The sequence below is a fragment of the Ursus maritimus genome, unplaced genomic scaffold (assembly GCF_017311325.1).
Source record: "Ursus maritimus isolate PB19 unplaced genomic scaffold, ASM1731132v1 scaffold_4, whole genome shotgun sequence".
Classification (NCBI taxonomy): Eukaryota; Metazoa; Chordata; class Mammalia; order Carnivora; family Ursidae; genus Ursus; species Ursus maritimus.
The window spans coordinates 53,345,170-53,365,757 of NW_024426552.1; the positions used below are offsets into that span (position 1 = coordinate 53,345,170).

Sequence of the window (20,588 nt, forward strand, 5' to 3'; positions counted from 1 at the left end):
GGAGTGTCTTCTTCAGTGTTGATAACACAAATACAAAATATGAGGATGGTGTTACTGTCATGCCTCTCAAAAAAGAGGAGAGGCACTAGAAAGTGAGGTGGCATAGCTGAGGTCACATGTCTACTCAACAGCAAAGTCAAGGGTAAGGGCCCTAATTCTCTGTCCAAAATGGTTTCCACTAGCACGTGCTGTTTTTACATTGTTGACCAAATGTCCTTGGCCAGAAACCCAACATTCTTTTGGATCTCTATTATATCATCTCTAAGCCTGAAATGCCAGGCAGGCAATGCTTTTTCATTAGCAATGATTTCAGTAATTCTTTTTTAAATCAAATGTTTTTTGAAACAAACTTCATAAGTCAGATGCATGAATGACCCATCATCTAGCATCTTTGAAAAGGGCTTCCATCATAGAAAAAAATGAGCTAAGAGTTGCACTTTTCTTTATATAATAGATTAAAATGACTATATTTTAATTTCTCCATTAAGATATTTTATGAATGCAGGGGGCGCCTGGGTGGCACAGCGGTTAAGTGTCTGCCTTCGGCTCAGGGCGTGATCCCGGTGTTATGGGATCGAGCCCCACATCAGGCTCCTCCGCTATGAGCCTGCTTCTTCCTCTCCCACTCCCTCTGCTTGTGTTCCCTTTCTCGCTGGCTATCTCTATCTCTGTCGAATAAATAAATAAAATCTTTAAAAAAAAAAGATATTTTATGAATGCAGATAATATTGTCACTTGTATTAGGAAAAGGTGAATTGAGGGACGCTTGGGTGGCTTAGTTGGTTAAAGGTCTGCCTTCGGCTCAGGTCATGATCCCAGGATCCTGGGATTGAGCCCCACATCGAGCTCCCTGCTCCAGGGGCGCCTGCTTCCCCCTCTCCCCCCCACCCACTCCTGCCCTCTCTCTCTCTCTCAAACAAATAAATAAATAAAATCCTTAAAAAAAGAAAAAAGAAAAAGGTGAATTGAGAGCTATAGAGTTGAAACAACTTAAGACGGAAGCCAGGACAAGAATAACCATGTGGACCAGTACTTCACTCTGCTGATCCCAGTGGCAGTTCTCAGAGATCTACATGGGGCCAGGGAACAAGTGTCCTTTTCAGTTCTCATTTTTGGTAGTTTGTACATTGGAATTTATTTATCCATATTCATACCATTTGCCACCATATCAACTCCTTTTGGAAGTTGCTTTCTTATAATGGTTAGTTGACCACTACTAAAAGACACCAGACAAACTTTTTAAGAAAGAAAAGAAGGAAGAAAGGAAGGAAGGAAGGGAAANAGAAAGGCTTTTTCTTAAAAAAAAAAAAAAGAAAGAAAGAAAGAAAGAAAGAAAGAAGAAAGAAAAAAAACCCAACAGATTTTTTTTTTCCATTTCAATTGTACAAACCCTAACTGCCCCAGGCATGCCATAAATTACTTTGTCTAAAAGCAGTATGGTGGGAAATAACATTTTTTAAATAACAGGAAAGAGTAAATTACATTCATTGTTGTATTTTTAAAAATCAATTTCAGTTCTCTCAATTTGTTTTTAACATCATGGTTTTTGAAGTCAACCTGTCATGAATTAGAACCCTGCTTTCAGTATTTACCTGGGAGATCTCTTGTACAAGAAACGTAACTTCTCATAGTTTCAGTTGCCTTGTCTACAAAATGTGGAAAATACCATCCAGACCAAGGGTCCTTGTGAGAATTCCATAGATCCCTCAGCACAGTGCTGGGGACTGAGGTCAGTCTTGCACAGGACTCAGCCCACATCACCACTCTTGGTGGCTGTGGTGCTTCCTTCCCTCTTTCCAAAGTATGTGTGAAGGGCTTGCTATGACCACATCTTATCCCATTTGATTTTAGTGTCGGGTATTTCCGGGAACGTTAGCTCCTCTGGCTCCTCACGGCTCCCAGCATCACTGTATTCTCTAGGTCCTCTCCAGCTGCCATGTCACTTCCTGCCCATCGCTATATCGCTTAACATGTCTATGCAATAACCTCAGCTTCAGCAATCACTGCTGTGACTATTTAAGTCATATACGGGTGCATTTTCTAGTGTTTTCCGTAGGCTTTCAGAGGATCGGTTCTAACCATCAGCCTACTGCAAATTATATTTGAGCCATAACATGCCCTCCTTACGTGGAGCACGCAACCCTGGGTCTTGCCCTTTATTAGCATGCAGACCTCAGATTAGCCTTGCAGCAGTGCTCGCTGTTGCCAGAATGCCCTTCGTTCTCATCCCACCTCCCCATTTTCTCTCTGCAACCCTCTCCCAACCGCCCCGGCTTCTCCGGACGTCTTTCCCCCGCATCAGTAATAACCGCCCCCCTTGCTAGTCCACATGAGCAAATACAGCACTGTCTGCTTTCTCACGCAGAGGCTACAGGTGGCTCTGGGATTAGCTCTGCAAGCGGACTTCTGTCCGGTCCTGCTAAGGGCTCCTCCCGGCTTTGTTTCTCCTAGACAGACCAGAGGAGATTCAACTATATTAGCCAGCTTTTCTGCCACTCGGTCTGTGAACACAATGTCCCCGTATCTGGCCTCATGGAACTTTTTATTTTTTGCATCTTTGTGCTATTCTTTGTGGCTAAGAAACTTGCAAGCTCTGACTCCACCTGTGGCGAACAGTTGGTGAGTAAGTTGTGCTGGTGTATTAAGTAGCGTTCAAAAGAAAATCTCCATCCCAGCAACAATACAGTATCTCCACATTCAATCAGATAGACACGATAAGCCTCTCCTTGATGTTTTCCGTAGCCGTGCTAGGTAAAAGCTTTGTAATGGAGTTCTCCCTTCCCCCTAAAATAAACCTTACATTTTTAGGTGAGTCTTTGTCTGTTCTTTAGGAGGATTATACTTATTTCTTTTTCTGCTAGGAAGGTATTAGTTTTGTCCTCCTTTAAATCCCCAAAATTTTCTTTATCCAACCTTTCTTCTCTCTTTTGAGAAGATGGATAAATACATGTATGGTTTCCTTATACATCAAAGTCTTATCAGTATCTCTTCTACTCACTAGAAAATTATGGCACATTTTTCACATTTTCACATTAAGAATGTATCAAAAAATGTTATTATGGAGTTTGAGCCATGTGCTGTTGTTTCTTGTTGTTATGCATTGCGCATGGAAGAGTGAACACTATAAAGGAGGAAACATCAAAGCAAATATTTGCTTACATGCTCTCAACCATGAACCTGACCGCAAGTTGTCTGTATCTGAATCACAGAGAGGATTGTGAAAACCTGCCCAGCTCTTCTCACACAGAATCTTGCAAATGTAACTGCTTCATAGCAACATAAAAACTGCTTTGTGTTTTACTAAAGATCGTTGAGATGATAAAGTAGCTTCTAAATCATGCCGTTTATTTTTAAATAAACTTATAAGCCTTTATGACAGAGCCAACTCTTTTCAGGAGCCGGAGCTTGCTGACCTTTCTCCTCAGCCTCAACCTCTAAACTTTTGATTACCACTCCTCTATTTAAAGAAATCATATGCTATCACACTTCTTACTGTAAGAAGGAACTTACTAAAACCACACGAGTACAGATCGTCCAGCTTCAGATCAGACATTTAAATTCTAAGAGGAGTGCAGAAGGTGGTGACCTTGAACGTTTTAAGGACCCTTTCAGGGTGCTGCTTCAATATGATTGGTCTTGATGTATAATGTCCTTTTCCCAATACTTATTTTCTTCCTCACACTGTTTTAGTTTCTTTTCCTTCCATGTAAGTTTCACATCATTATATCGTATCCTTCATATAGTTGCTTCTGCATCCTCCCCCCTTCCCCACTGCAAAGCTTTTGGGTCCAAACCTTGTTTTGCTTCTCTCTACTGATAACACATCGAACAACATTTTCTTTCCATAAAGCTATCCTTTTACACACACATTAGTGTACCTTCCAGACACCAACACTCACACTCCAAGCACTTCTACCTGGAAAATCCACATTATCTTTTAAAAATATTAGTCTGTGTGTGGAAACATTGGACCCCATGCCTATTTTTTCTTATTCTCTATAAGTAATGTCATTATTTTTGTTTTTGAATTCTTTCTTTATTTTTTATCTTTTCTTTTAACAATCCTCTTGCCAGAAGTGAGATTTGGTCATTTCACTACAAATCAAGCTTTACTTATAAATCTTGTAAGTAGCATTTTAATTATATCAGCTTGTTTTCAGCTAATCCATTTAATGAAGAGACTCAATTCCAATCAGCACAATTCAGCTGTGACTGACAATATGATTGGATTTAGAATGTATAATATTGAAAATCAACTTTGTCATTTTCTAAAATGTTTTTAACAAAAATTATTTCATTTATCTTCCACATCTACTCATATGCTATAGGCATTATTATCTCTACTTTATGGATAAAGTGAGAATCAGAGTTTTAAAGTGATTTGCATATTGTCACATGGCAAATGCATTGGAGAGCTGCTACCCAAATCCAAAGTCTTCTGATTTCTCACCGTGAATTTCTTCCATAATACATCAGGCGACCGTTTGACTAAATTCTTGTAAATGTATTTTAATTCTTCTGATAACACTGACATGTGACATGTCCATTTCGTCCTCCAACATGATGATTTTAATAATTTGTTCCAACAATGTTTCTCTAACAGTTAGTGATGTTTCTGGAGAATACTTCGACTTTGTCACATATAAATCTAACTAAAAAGAATCTTTCTAGTTGTTTGGTGACTTATTCAGTCATATGAAATATTTTTGCTAGTTCTTTACCGACATGGTATTTTTTATATGTGAAAACTGAAAGATCGTCGTTTGGTTACTATTTTCTCTATGTTACTGCCAGAGACTTAGATAAATATGGGCTTCATTTTTTATAGAAATAGCTTTTGCAAGATTTTGCTACTCAACACCACGTTGACTAATACACAAGATTTAATCAAAAGAGAATAAATATCATAGTATACACATCCATTCAATTCACTAAGAAAATTTATTGATGAACAGATAACACAGACTTCTTCATAATATGGATCTTAGTTATTAAAACTGTGCTCTAAATTTCCCCTATCTTCTCTCATTAATTCATTATGAATCTATTACTTTTCACTAAAAAAATTCTTAAAACTATTTTTTCAAGTTTGAATACATATATTTAATTTGAAGCAAGAATACTTTCTTTTATTTGCCTTTAAATCACCATCTTCGAGGTTCAACAGTGGCTTACTTTCTGAGACTTGGTACAGAATTTTCTCATGGTTTTACGATCCTACATCAGATCTCCAGTGAATATTGTTACTGCAGACCAGTATACTGTTCCTTTTAAAAGCCAATCTGTGCTTTATTTTTAGACTGTGTTCCCTACTTTTCCCAGATCTCTTCTCCTAGAATCCCCACCTCTCCTTACTTCTATTTGCCCCATGTAGATGAAACAGAGTCACAACAAACTTCCTGAACATAATTTTGATGTTGTTGTTCACATGACAACAGTGTTCATAGACACTTCAAAAATAGGTAATTAAGTCTTCGAGGATTTGTTTTGTTTTGTGCTTTGTTTTCATTCATTCGTTTGTTTGGGTAAGGAAGAAAAGCTTATTCAAATCAGCAAGAGCAACCAGGGAAATCTGACAGAAGGAAGCAGAAGTGTTTGATGAAACGTGAACACAGAAGGGACAGCAAGCCCACCCACGACGGACTGCCCCACAGCAAAGGCACCAGCAGAGGTCCCCACGTTCATAGCTTGGTGTTTCCCGTCCATAAAACGCCCACACATCCGGGCCCCACATCACTTCCAAGCTGCACTTGTATTTCCTTCTCAAATTACCAAGAGAGAATATATGATTGGCCCAAATCAGAGAAGATCTTTATGACTGGTGGTCGTGGCCAAGTGTCTTGATTTATGATATTAACTGACACTGAGGCTAAGCTCCCCTCACAACATTCTCTAGAAGGTTTAAATGTATGTCAACATTTCTTTTAATTTGTCTATTTTTAATATCTTTCAGATAACATGTACAGGTACTCTGAAGACTACATTCCCAGGTATGTAGAAAATAAGTTATGTATTATAACTCCCAAGTAATAAAGGGGCATAACAAATGCTATATTTCTTATAGGTTTGGCTCAGGGATGTCACATTTGGGTAAAAATAAAACGAAAAGTCATTTTTAGTTACTTTTACTCCTCCGTGAAGATCAAAAGCTATAATATTATCTTCCCTCGTTACTTACTCATCCTGAGTCAATAAGAGAGCTGGTTAAGGGACAAAATGAGACACTAACCAGGTATCTACAGAATTCTTGTCAATTTCAGATGGATATACCCTAGATTATGGTTCAGATCAGATTGTAAGAATGCAGTCTAATTATATATGGAATTGTGGGGCCCTTAAGAAACCAAGGTGGAAAAGAAATCTGGCAATACCTAATAAAATTTAAGATATATAGACATACTTAGATAAGGATGCTTTGTGGTGTGCTGCTTTTAAGAGCAATGTCAATCAATGGGGAAATGTGATAAATCAACCCTAAAATAATATATGGTTACAGATATAATGTATTCTCGTTGATACCTGTTGACCTAATTGCAGAGAAATTTGTATGATTTTTTTTTAACAAAGGAGTTTTATAGCATATATCATAGCAAAGAATTTTCATTTTCTTGTGTGGTATATTCTGAGCCAAATGTGTTATTAGATTGGAGATTTCTCCTTTAGGATAAAAAAATCTAAATATAGAGCATTTCCTAGAGGACTCTTCAAGACCTTTCTGAAATTGTAGACTGAAAGGCAGAAAGGTCTTTCACAAACACAGAGCTTTCTCACTGGGTAGGATAAGATTATAAGCTTTCTGTTAGCTTCTAAAAGGTCTTTTTAAAATTTTTCTCCATGTGGAAATAACTCTGACAAATTCAGGATGTAGGCTGCAGGCACATTCATACAAAGAAGAAAATCTTTATTTTTATGATTTACCATTGGATTCTATAACAGGAGATAAATTTCAATGCATTATCTCATATCAAGAGAGATTTGCTGATTTGGTTACAACACACAACGTGACAAAGAAAATCCTATATGGATTTTCCATGTGGAAGTTAATCTCTTGGACAATTGATTTGATACTTGTCATTTGAAAGGCAATTAAGATGCCATGTGATAGAAAGTCCAGTGATTTGATCATTGTGCTAAAGACTGGGTTGGTACTCTTAGATTGGGATGTTAAGAGTCAGAAGGGAAAACTGATAAAATACCCATCTTATAGTAAGCAGGCTCTTACCTATAGGGCCAGTGTGAAAAAGAGGTTGGTTCTTTTATAACATTCATTCATTCATTCAATAAATATTCATTCAACAAATAGGAGTTGTGCTAGACAAGAGATGCAAAGATGGAAAAATGCAGATTGTCCCTCGTGGATCTAGTAATCTGTTATCTATTGAAATAAATCTCAAGTCAGGCATAATTTGACTATACAAGGCAGATTTTATCTATACCAAGTGGCTGGCATGTTAATTATGTATGTACTTCACAGCTTGTCTATTTCTGATTACGTAGCTTGGGAGCCCAAATCACCTTTGTAGGAAGGGCATGGAGCTCCAGGAAAAAAACAAGCCAGGGTGAAACTATTTCCAACCATTAAAACTTCAACATTTAAACAGCTATAAAGTGGAAATAAAGGCTATCTTTCTTAGGTAGAAATAAAATTAGGGATGCCCCTCAGTTCTTAGATGGTTTGAGGTTAGGGCTCCCCATTGAACGCTCACTCTGCCCCTACTCAACATCGGTTTAGGCGGGAAGCCATGCTTCTGGGATCTGATCTTCCTGCTTCCCCAAATCCCTGCCTTCCTGCACTGTAGGTCCAAAATGTGATCACTTTAAGGACAATGTAGCACCGCTGTGTAACAGAAAGTCTGGTACACACTTCCTGGTATTTACCCCGGGCCACTTTACTTTTCCTTTAAAACATAATTCTAGGGGCATCCGGGTGGCTCAGTTGGTTAAGCATCTGTCTTCTGCTCAGGTCATGATCCCAGGGTCCGGGATCGAACCCCATGATAGGCTCTCTGCTCAGCGGCGAGTCTGCTACTCCCTCTCTCTCTGCCCCTGCTTGTGCTCTCTCTCTGTGTCAAATAAATAAAATCTTTTTAAAAAATTCTTTACAACATAATTCTACACAATTCTGGTTTTTTTATCTGTGTTAGGGGGATAATACGGTGGGCATATCATGGATTTGAGATCTAGAGAAGTCTGGGTCTTAACCAAACTCTTATAATCGCTAGGCTTGTAGTCTCAGCAAAATGGGCACTGGTGACTTCAGCTGCATCAGCTGGACAATACAGAGTGTAATGGGCACTTCCCTACGAAGCATAGTGGGTTAAAAATAAGATACTGCTTTATAGGGTGAAAATTAAGGTCTAAGAAAATTCCTGCGCATTTGCCATGTATTTATCCTCTCATTTGGGAAATCAGTTCAGGTGTACAACTACTTTAAAAGACAAAACAAAACAAAACAAAAAACCAACTACTTTAAATGTATCGTGACTCCTCAGATTCAGAGTCTCTCTCAAAAACCTTAGGACAGATTCTCAGCAGCTTTCGCGTGCTCTGCTCGTGATGGCACTGAAAGGTGCTTTTATGACAGAACATGTCTCATCCCAGCCATTGTCCTACCTTAAGATGATTTTTGGATTTCTGGAGCCCTGCAAGCTCCTTTCACTTCCCTCTTTACTAAATACACTAACCTAGTGCCCTGGACCAGACTTTTGGTCTCAGCTGTCCTCCTCGCCTGAGAAAATTTATGACAAGAGAACTTTTTAAGATTTTATTTATTTATTTATTTATTTATTTATTTATTTATTTATTTAATTTGAGAGAGAATGAGCACAAGCAGGAGGAAGGGCAGAGGGAGAGGAAGAAACAGACTCCCCCCTGAGCAGGGAGCCCACGCGGGGCTCCATCCTAGAACTGTGGGATGATGACCTGAGCTGAAGGCAGACGCTTAACCGACTGAGCCACTCAGGCATCCCCAACAAGAGAACTTCTGGGTAGCCTTCCTAGACCTCTGAGCCTTCCAAGTGGATGTGCGGATGAAGTCCTCACTGTGATCACTGCCATGCTTGTAACCAAAATAGCTCCAAGTTTTCCAGGCTTCTGTTTATTTGTTTTAATGTACAAATAAGCCAAGTTCCGCCCCTGTGTGACTGCAAAAAAGTCCAGTCCCTTCTTAAGCATTTCTTCTTAAGAATCCTTGAGAAGTATGGATAGGTTCCAAAAACCTTATTCTCAATTGTCTTTGTGTCACCCCCAGCTCTGTGTCTCTGCTTTCAGTGTCTTTGCCTGTAATTTTAGAATTCTTCATGCTGGCAGATCTTTCCAGTCTCCTTTCCCCAAAACTTTGGCAAAAGACCCTTCTTTGTAAGTATTCCAAAGCACTGGCAATATAAGTGCCTTGTGTTTAATGGACTTTACAAAGAAATGGATATACTAGAAGAAAACTGGAACACTGATCAAGAGAATAAAATTTAGTATGAAGCAGTATTCGGTATCATTGCTCTGAGATCCCCCTCCCAGGGAACACCAGTGGATTCACTTCTTAATCTCCAACCACACAAAGCCAGTGCTGAGGTCCCCAAGACCAGGGGTCTATATTTGGTCCTTGCACCCCAAGTTCAAGATACCCACACCCATGGCATTGTCCCTACCAAAGAAAGCAAAAATTCAGTGAGCATGTACTCAGAAACACGTCCCTCCAGCAACCTTCCATTTTCTCTCCTGCATCATTGCTTTTTCTGCTCCTTTTGCATTATTCTCATCAATATATAATAAAATTGTTTCAGAAAGAAAGAAAGAAAAAGTCTTCTTGATACTAGATCGCCTACAGCTACCTCTACTTTGCTCTGTATCCTTTGTAGCAAAACATGAACGTTCCATCTACATTCTGTCCATATTTGCTTGCTTCTCCTCTTCTCTTTTTCTTCTTGAACCTACTCTATTCAATTTTCTGCCTTCAATAATCTGCCAGTTCAGCTCTTGTCAAGGTCACCGATGAAATCCACATGTCCAAATCCTAGTGTCTTTGTACGCAGTCCATCTATAGCATGTGACACATTGACACTCTCTCCTTCTTGAAACACTTATTTCTCCAGGCTCTGGGTCCTCTCCTCTATCATTTCCCTCCTCACCATTGACTCCTTGTCCTTTGCTGACTCCTGAACCTTTGACATCAGAGTGCTCAGGGCTCATCTAATGAACCTCTTCTCTAACTATACTCATTCCAGAAAGTAGTTTTATCTTTTCTTATGGCTTTAAATAACATTTATACACCAGTGGAGCCCAAGCATATATATACCTGCCAATTTAAAGAAAAACCTATTAAGCAAATCAAGGTAACACCAAAACCAATTTCTAACAGACCTCTAAGCTTGCTTTTTCCTCAATCTGACAACTTTCCAGCCCCTTAAAATAGTTTTATTCAGTTTTACAGAAATATCTTTAATTTTTCCTTGAATATTAGAACACTACATTTATATTATAGAATTTCAGAGTTGAAAAGAACAATAGTGACTAAATAGTTCAATAAACTTGTTTTATAAATAAGGAAATTGAAACTCAGAGAATTGATGTCCAAAGTCACTCAGATAGAAGTAATGTTTTTTAAAAATTGAATTTACTTATTTAATCTACTTAGATAATGAAGTCTTTAAGCATTTTTCTAAAAGGACTTCACAATAAAATAACGATGAAATTAAAACTTCTAAAGAAAAGGGGGAGTAAACAGAAGTAGGAATGAACCATGAGAGACCGTGGACTCTGGGAAACAAACTGAGGGCTTCAGAGGGGAGGGGGGTGGGGGAGGGACTGTCTCGATGATGGGTATTAAGGAGGGCACGTATTGCATGGAGCACTGGGTGTTATACTCAAACAATGAATCATGGAACACTACATCAAAAACTAATGATGTACTGTATGGTGACCAACATAAGATAGTAAAAATTTTAAATTAAAAAAATGCAAAAAAAAAAAAAAGAAATGGAAAAAAATAGGGACTGAGGAAAATATATGTGAAAGTAGAAAATAGTAAAAGATACAATTAATATTATTTCAAATTTTGGAGTGTTAGTAAATGTGCTTATTGGTCAGAGGGTCATTTCAGGCATGTTCGGAGCAATGCACTTGTCCCTGGGATATGGGCTTATTTATTAATCTATTTTTAATAGTAGTTGATCTTCCATATAAAACACTACCAAACATTTATGCTTAAAGTTTATTAGGTATTTATAATACGCTGAAGCTATTTGGCATTGTTAAGTAAAAATATATGTTTTAATTTGTTGGTTAGGCAATTATTCCTTTATAATAGTTTACTTGGGATGATTAATCATTTGAAACCTGCCTGTAGACACAGGGCACTGGATTATAAATCACATCTTATTTTCATTCATAGGGAATGAAATGATATTCATTTTTTGGACATGATTTATCATTTGCAGGTTGTATCTGTTATCTATGCGAGCTAGGAAAATGGATGGATTGTCTTATTAAAAATTCTTCACCTTTTGCTATTATATTCTTTGCATAGCCAGAGAAAAACCATGAACAGGGACAATTCCATATCCCAGTATTAAGCTGTACTGAATTTCTGATGGAAGGAAAGGTTACAGATGAGTTCCTTTGTTATCAGATAAGAGAAATACATGCCAGCATCTGGACTTTTCAAGCCATTTCGTAGAAGTATCATTTGATCTGTTTTTTTTAAGGACACCTACTTACTATTTACATATGCTGTGTCTTCTTTCAAAAGCATAGGGAGTACTATAGGTGTTATGCCTTGAGATAAGCGTTCATTTTTCTTCTCATGCAATTCCCTCCAGCTCTTGATGATCTGTAATCTCAAAGTTAAAGCAGTTGCTACTATTTTATGAAATGCCACTCTCACTGCCTGATATGTTCCTCTGTTCCCAGCCTGCCATTGTGAAAGCTGGTCCCCAGGGCCATTGTCGTGGTCTGGTGAAAATGATAGGATGTCTACTCTAATCCTAAAAGGACTTCTCAGATGAAGCCGTAAGGAAATTGAATCAAACATCAAGAGCAGATATTCAGGGCTTTTGCACCAGACTTGCATTACGATCCTAGCACTGCAAGTTTCTACCTTTGTCTTTGCACAGTGTAACTCTAGGGGTTGCAGAGTCCGCATATGCACGGCGGGGATTTAAATATATATCTATCTCGGAGTTGTTCTGAGGGCTAAGTGAGCACTGGCATAAAGGAAAGCTTTCAGAATTGGTACTTACTGCAGGCATTACACATAAGGCTAGGGAAAATATGTTAATCTCTCTGACTCTCAGACTTCCCATCTATAAAGTGGGAAATACTATTTTTGCAAAATTTCCCTAGGACGTTGGTATACTGTATATAAAACATTTAGCACAGCATCTGGATATAACAGGTGAGCAATCATTTTACATCTGGACATCTGCCAAGCTGATTCTACAGTATCTCTTTGGCCTTGTATTTTTTAAGCATCATTGTTGATTCGTATTTACTTAGTAAACATCGTTTTAGAGGATTATTCAGAGTGATACTGTGGGCAAGTAAACTGGCAGTACAATGTACAGTTAAGAGTACAGATAACCTCGGTTCTAGTCCCAGCTCTGCCACTTACTAGTCTTCTGACCTTCAAATTATATGACCTCTCTGTGCCTCAAATTTCTTATCTATAAAATGGGGGTGTGATAGTGCCTGTCTGGTCTGGATTGTTGTTAGAATAGAATAAATGAATATAGAAAATGCAGTTCAAGTAGCATCTGACAAACGGAAGTGTTAAATCAGTATTTGCTATTGTTATTTCCTGAAAGATCCAAAAAACACCTGTTCCGATGTATACACACACACACGCCCGTGGGCATTCATGCACTTCCGCATCCATTCACTTGTACATAAATATATCTACCTTGGTTGGCTGAGGATAAACAAGAACACGCAATCATATATTGAATTTAGCCGAGAAAGTAGCTAAGAACTATGTATGAAGTAGATTCTAATAAGATAAATTATTTTTCACTATTATAGGGACGATGAGTATTATACTGAAGACGCACCAATTTATGGTAACTTAGATGACATAGTCCCAGGTAAGTTTTATTTTTCCAGAAATTATATTTATCTATAAATTAATACCCTCCCCTTAATTCCACAGCATTTGAGGTGGCTTATTTTTGGTTGCAATCACATTTAAATATCCTGAAGGTAACCATAGATTCAATAACGTCTAGCATATTATTTAGTATATATTTCCAAAGCTGCATATTATAAATTGTATTGCAACATCCTGTTTTTCTATATTCTCTTCATTTTACTGCAGTAGAAATGTGAATACAGGGGACTCTATTACCATGAATTTTGGCACACACGATTCTATGAAATAAAGCTATTTCTAGAACAGAAAATGGCTCAGGGAAACAGAGCTTTGCTCTCGGTCTACAAAAGCAAATCTACAGTGAATAATCTGGAACAAGGAGCATGTTCTCTGGTTTCCCTTGCTTTAACTGCTCATGTTAAGCAGAGAATCTAGGGCTACAATGATGGCAAGTGGGGAGACAGAAGAGCTAAATCACCACTGACTAGGTTATACATTGTTTGTTCTTAGGTAACAAGTACTTCTCAATTCCTAGCATCCCTTATTGCTTGAAACATCCCAACCACCCCTAAACAAAATGCCACTAAACTCCTTAAAGCAGATAATCATGATATGATCCCAGAGCTCTGATGAGAGAAGCCATGAGGCTAAATGCTAGCATTTAACCCCATCCTTGCACCCGCAAGCACTTCACTTCACTCATGATTTGGGGGTTAACAAAGATTTCCAGAAATGGACTAAACTATCTGAATCTCTGATTATCCAATCTAAGCCATCTAAATCTCTGTATATGAAATTCTCCTAAGTTAGGAATGTGAGAATATTAAAGGATTCAAAATTTTATTTAATTTTTTAAAAATGTATTTAATCTTTGTCTTTTCCTTCCTTTTAAAGTATCTTCTAATCTCTAATCTCTATACTCTGAGAAATCAGAAATATTTTTTAGGACTATCCTGTTAAAAATAATTTGCCCTCCTGTTTCACTTTGCAGAATCATCGTGCCCATCTGTAATATTTGAGATTTCAATTCTTCTGTACCTGGTGGTGCAAAGCCCACCATACCTGCAATTGCCATATCTAAGGGAGCATAGGTGCCACCCCACACATTCTGATTTAGTGATGTTGAGGAATAAGGTTTAGGAATTTGCTAGTTGAAAAATTTCCAGCTAAGTCCAATGCATGTTTTCCATAGACCATGCTTCGAGAAATATCATTCCTCTGTGTTGCTTTTCAGAAAGGATTGAATGATTGATTATAAGATAACTTGCATTGTAGTAAATATATCTTTTTTTTATGGGATCAATTCAGTTCAATCCACATTTCCGCTAGGCGACTGGCCATTCGACAAGTCACTTTCTCTCTTTCTTCTCCCTTTCAAACAGGCATATCTGGGGGAAGAAAGGGATGGATGGTTTAATAAGCATGTCCCTATGGGATGAAATGACTGCAGGTCTGCCGGCTATTGGACACTGCACAAAAACTCCAAATACTTAGGAGCACCATTACAGAGCTCCAGGCCCCCCAAACAGCCTGGCTGTGCTGCCACTAATTCATGGGACAAAAAACATAATCTAAACATTCCTTTTCAAAAATAAGACATAGGTGTTTAAATGCCTCTGAGTAAAACTTCTTACTCACGGGAAAAATGACGAAATTGCAATCATGAGCGCAGGTGCCCTGTGCTGTGCCGCCGTGCACCATTTGCAATCACCCAAATGGAAGCGAACACATGGGATCTCTTAAGTTGAGCCCATCATGTCCTGCAATGGCATAAATTAATATGATCTAGTCTTTATCCCAAGTGAGCTTCTTTTGTCTTATTACTAACTCTGTGGGGTTAAAGACTTCTTCACATTCTGATCTGCAGAAAATGGTTTATGCTTCCTTACTTTTTTGCATCTCCACAAAAAAAGACAAGCTGAATGATTCTTGGGGGTTTCACATGTACAGCTAAGTGTGGTTTGGGTCAAGTATTTGTATTTGTGCCAGCATTTTTCATTTTTCCATTGTAAATCATGATCTTTTCAACTCCCAAGAACCAGTGGATGAAAACTGCTATGAACAAATGAAAGCTCGACCAGAGAGATGTACAAATAAACTGCAAGAAGCCACCCCGCCTGCACAGGTGAGTTTTGTTGTCCGTATTAAGGGTCGAACTCGCCTAGATCCGAGCACAGCTGCATGTGTCAAGAATATAAGAGCACCACATTCTGACTCACATGTGAAGCAGTCTGAGATTTTACAGGCCAAATCAGTGTCAAGTTCTGGGACCTGAGCTCTAAGGGAACCTCAAAGGCAAGTAAACAGCACTCAGAACCTCACTCGAAAAGTCAAAATTATGTACCATTACAGAGTCAATAGGTTGAAGGAAAAAGTGGATTCTCTTCTTAATCAATTAAGCTTGTTCTTTCGGATTGAAAAAAGTTAGGTACATCACAAAGATAAACATTAAAGTTGACACATATATAATCCTTATAAGACAGATGGGGGGAGGGGAGAGAAAAGGAGAGAGAGAGAGAGGAGAGGGAGTGGGGGGGGCGCAGAGAGAGAGAGAGAGAGAGCTTTAGTTAAGAGATAAATTAGCTGGATATAAAAGACCATACTTCTATTTTATAAGGCAAATGAGTGTAAATTTTAACACAAGTTCTATGGCTGTAGGTTGATGTCAAGAGATTTTCACACAGCTTGTGTAGGGTCAGATAGGACATAAACGCAAGCAGAAACATATGAAAACCCAAGAAGAAATGGATAGCTTTTCCTTTTCCTACCACCATCAGTTCAACCTCCTCAGGCCACTTACAATTCTTAGTCTACATGCTGTTGAAATGTTACACATTTCAGTTTAAAGAGTTCTTCTTCCTTTCCCTCCTAGATCTTGTCCCTTCAATTATGTGTTCTCTTGCTACTCCCTAGAAAGTCAGAGGGCCAGCCAGAATTTCCTATGCAGTCGTTATGTGACGGGCCTTGTCATATGTGCTTTACATGTATTATCATCGTAGAGTTTTATGAGGGAAACAGCATTATTTCTCCCATTTGACAGAGGATTGAGAAGGATGAAAAACTTGCCCTAAAGCACTCAGGTACTAAGTAGAAAGAGAATCTGAACTTAGTCCTGTCTAACAGAAAATAGTCTCCTTCCTAAGATGGGTCACATCTTGAAAACTTCCCATTAAGATAGAATTTTTCTCTTTTCCTCTCTATGAATCCACCAAGAAATCAGAATTCTTGAAGTTTTAAAAAAACCAAGATGTGGTAAGGTTTAAGCAGACCATGAAGTCACTTTCTGATGCACAAATCTGTCATCTGATGTTTGATTAATGGTAAAAAAATTTTTTAGATAAAAGGTATGAAAACCTGCATGTTCTAATATGACCTGCTAAATCCATGATAATAAAGAAAAAACCCTTAGAGAAGGCTAAAATATAACCACACCATCTGAAATGTAGATTCACAACACCTTAATTGTAAAAGAGCTGAAAATTCGTAACAAAAGTTGCTATTTAGGACATAGGAATTGTGGTGCATCTGGTTTTTACTCGAATGGAAATTGTGCAGAGCTTAAAATGTCTTTAAAAGCCTGCTATCTTATAAACTATTTATTTAAAGATACTCCTAAGGAGATCAGCCTTTATGCTATTATACCTTTCTCACATATTTGATTTCACAAATTAAATGTAATTTCTTTATATTTGCCCAATTCCACTTCATTAGAACGATCGTGAGCATCAAAATCGCTACCCAGTTTGCTACTACAAACTACTACAACACTTACTTTGGTCAATTACAAAGGCAGTCTACAATATTATGCAGAAAGCTTTATGGATAAAGTATCTGCTGGAAAAGAAAAATCTCCTTGCCCTTTAAAAATGATGTGCATGGTTCAGAAGTTGTGATTTCAATATCTACATCTACCATTAACTAGGAAGAGTTCATCGGGAAACCTAATAATAAAATGAGTCCACAGAGTTCCTATATCATAAAACAAAGAGAGGGACACAAGTGTGAGCTTGTTCCTCTCCTCTTTGTGTCCCCGTCCCCCACCGACCTTGCCTTTCCCTCCTAGGTCAGAAGTACCCACTCTCCCTTCCTAAGCCGATACCAATTTATGCTCCTGATCATTTGCTCTATTGCTTTCAAGATCTTGCATCTTCAAGTATTTAATTAGTCTCCATTTTCCATTTTTTCTTTCAAGAATCATTACTATTTACCTACCAATATGCACGAATCACCCCAATATTTAAAAACAAAAACAAACAAGACAACAGAATTAGCCTTCTACCTGTGTGTCTCTCTAATTCTTAAACTGATTCTTACTTTCCTCTACTGTTTCCATAGATACACATTCTTTTACTTCTGGCCATATTTTTTCCACCCATACACTCAACTGAAACCATTCTCTGGAAGTCTCAAGTGACTCTTAATGTGCAATCTGTGATCCTTTCTCAGGACTCACATTCTTGGAATTCTGCAGCGCTTGATAAAGTTGACCAACTGTTGACCAAACATACATTATTTAAAATGCTTTCAGTTGTAAGTACAGAAATAGAGATCTCCAAGCCTGGCCTGAAATGAGCTCAAAGGGAACCTGGGGCCAGGCAGGCAAGAAGGAAATAATGGGGGGAGATGGAAAACTGTAATTCTGGCCAGATGCCAGTCACGGAAATGGATACTGTCATCTTTGTACTTCTGAATCTTTACATTTTATACTTTTGAATCTCAAAAAGGTAGGAAAAGTGGGGACCTTTGTGGGGACCTCAAATGACCAGTTATTAAACATATGCAAAGTAGATTTTGAGATTCATTAAATTCCTTCCTATCATGCTCGTTCCCAGTTTAACAAATTGGAGCATTGTCACTTGGTCAAGGCAACACAGGGCAAGAGCTACCTAAGGTGAAGGCAGGGGAGAGGCACATGAGAGTCCATCTAAAATGTTCACGTACGGGGCACCTGGGTGGCTCAGTCGGTTGAGTGTCTACCTTCAGCTCAGGTCATGATCCCAGGGCCCTGGGATCAAGTCCCATGTTGGGCTCCTTGCAGGGAGCCTGCCTGTGCATGCACACACACACTCTCTCTCTCTAATAAATAAATAAATAGATAAAATCTTCAAAAAAATAAAATGTTCATGTATATTTTGTGTATAAGAAAGAAATAAAAATACATACACAAAAGTTTCATCTAAGCATTTTTCTACTCAAAAGTCTTGAGTTGACTATTGTTTTTGTTGTCATCCTACCTGACCAATTTGGCAAAACAAGGTAGCCAAGGCCCAGAAAACAAGCTGCTTGTTTTTCATGGATCTTAGAAATTTCCAGAAGTCGTCAAAGTTAAAGAATGAGATAACAACGAAAAATTAACATGCCTTTCTTTTTAGGCAACCGAGGAACCACAGATGTTCTACGCCTCACTGGATCACAGCTGTGAGGGGAAGCACAGAAAGCCCAAGAAAGAGAATACTTATTTGTTAGACAAGGATGAAGATGGGCAGTTACGTGCAGTGGATGCCAGCCTTTCTCAGAGCACTTCGGTAGACAATTTCCCACTTGAGAGCCAGGAAACAGAGGAAAATGTTCATGATGATCCCATCAGACTGTTTGGATTGATTCGTGCAAAGAAAGAATCTATAAACTAGCTGGACTATGACCTAGCTCAATAACCCAGCTCTTACTGGAGATGTTAAAGAAAACAAAATCCCTATAGGACGCAACATGATTTGGGAGAGTGACAATCTAAACCATTTGTTAGTGGGATGGTGGCTTACCACTTATCAGAGTCTATGTTCTTGTACACCAAATGTAATGCCATGAACATTAGCTATTTGAATTTGCTTAACAAATGCCTGGTAGCGGAATGTAAAGTAAAATCAAGTTGAAAGAAAAATAAAAGCCACCTTTTAAAAAATATTTTTCCTTTTTCACCCCTTAATTGAAAGAAATTTCTGATTGAAAGACATGGGACATTAAATATATTCCTACGAGAAGTGGAAGAGTCTTCTTAAGAAGTATTGTTTCCAAATGGAAGTATCCTTATTGCTTTTTAAAATTATAAAGTTAATTCATGCTCCTTGTAACAGTAAACACATATAGAAAAGAATTTGGATATTCCACTAGCCAGAGATAATCACGATGAACAACTTTCCATATGTACATACATCAGTTGTCTCTCTTTCTTTCTTACCAAGAAAAGGGAGTGATTATCTTACACATATTATTTTAACGTTTTCCACTTAATATATTGGGGGTTTATTTTCCTTGTTTTTTTAACTAAATGCAGTTACATATTATCATTTTAATGCCTGTATAGCATCTCATTGATGACAACATTAGAATTTATTCAAGTAATTTGAAAGTACATTTAGCTCATTTCCAAGTTCTGTTTCTCACCTTTACAAATACTATTGCAATAAGAACGCGTCTCCACACGTGTTTAAGGTCTTACCTGACTTCTCGAGGCTAAATGCCTAGGAAAAGAATTGCTGCTTTAAAAAGTGTCCACAGTGAGTCTCCATAGAATATATGTCTAAAAGGTCAAGAGTTTGGTCAAGGTATGTGCCCAATTTAAATTCCTAAACTGCCCTCCAAATAGTTATTTTAAAAAAATCTTTCTATTATCTTTCTCCATTTGGAATAGGAGTTTAATTGGGTCTCAAGTCATCACTGATCAAGGAAAGTGTATATGTGAGCTGTCAGTCCTGCCCTCTAACCGGAGCTTAGTGGATTTTATTCATTCTTTCTTCAGTTCTTTGTTGAGCTCCTAGGGCAGTGTAGGCCCTAAGTCGTGTACAGTGAGGGCAGCAGATGTAAAACAGGGTAGGCCCTGCCTCCAGGGAACTATAAATGTGTAGAAAAGATGAGTATCAGGTTAATAAAGTATCCGTACTAATAAAAAAAATACAATGAAGAATACTGGAGAATGAGAAATAATAATGGAGAGAAGGGCATCCCTGAAGAGAAGATTCTAATTCTGAGAACTGAACAAGGAGGAGCACCCATGTACAAAGAGAGGAATCTACATCATTGAATGATAGTATTTACTTAGCTCCTGAAGATATTTGAATTTTTTGCCTCTGGTTTATATCATTTGAATTCCACTCAATATTTTGAGTTTTATGTATCAAATGTACTTGATGACTTCTAATTTGGAAGGTTTTTAATGACAAATTTATATTCCTTAATAAATAAAAGACTCTTCAAGTTACCTATGTCCTGTTGAGTGAACGTGGTAGTTTGTGTCTTTTGAGAAATGTGTCCCTCTCATTAAGTTGTTAAATATATTGGCATGAAGTTGTTCAAAATATTCCCATATTGCCCTTTAAATATCTGTAGAATCTAGTGATTTAACTTCTCTCTGATACTGGGAATTTTCTTCTCCCCCCCCATCTGTCTAATTAGAGATTTATCAACTTTTTTATTTCCTCAAAGAACCAGTTACCATTCACATAATTTTTCTATTGTTTTTATATTTTCTGTTTCATCGATTTGCCATCTGATCTATATTTTTTTCCTGTTTATT

The 20,588-nt window shown here is 37.9% G+C and overlaps 1 protein-coding gene across 1 annotated transcript in view; it reads left to right on the forward strand.

Moving 5' to 3' along the window:
• Positions 1-20,273, forward strand: part of LOC103677335 (T-cell receptor-associated transmembrane adapter 1) — a 32,732-nt gene extending 12,459 nt beyond the window's left edge. The window contains exons 3-6 of the mRNA XM_008706606.2: positions 5,954-5,990; positions 13,012-13,073; positions 15,115-15,203; positions 18,451-20,273. Of these exons, the coding sequence (XP_008704828.1) occupies positions 5,954-5,990; positions 13,012-13,073; positions 15,115-15,203; positions 18,451-18,708 (446 nt within the window). The 3' untranslated portion in view covers positions 18,709-20,273. The remainder of the gene's footprint in view (positions 1-5,953; positions 5,991-13,011; positions 13,074-15,114; positions 15,204-18,450) is intronic.
• The last annotated feature ends 315 nt before the right edge of the window (positions 20,274-20,588 follow it).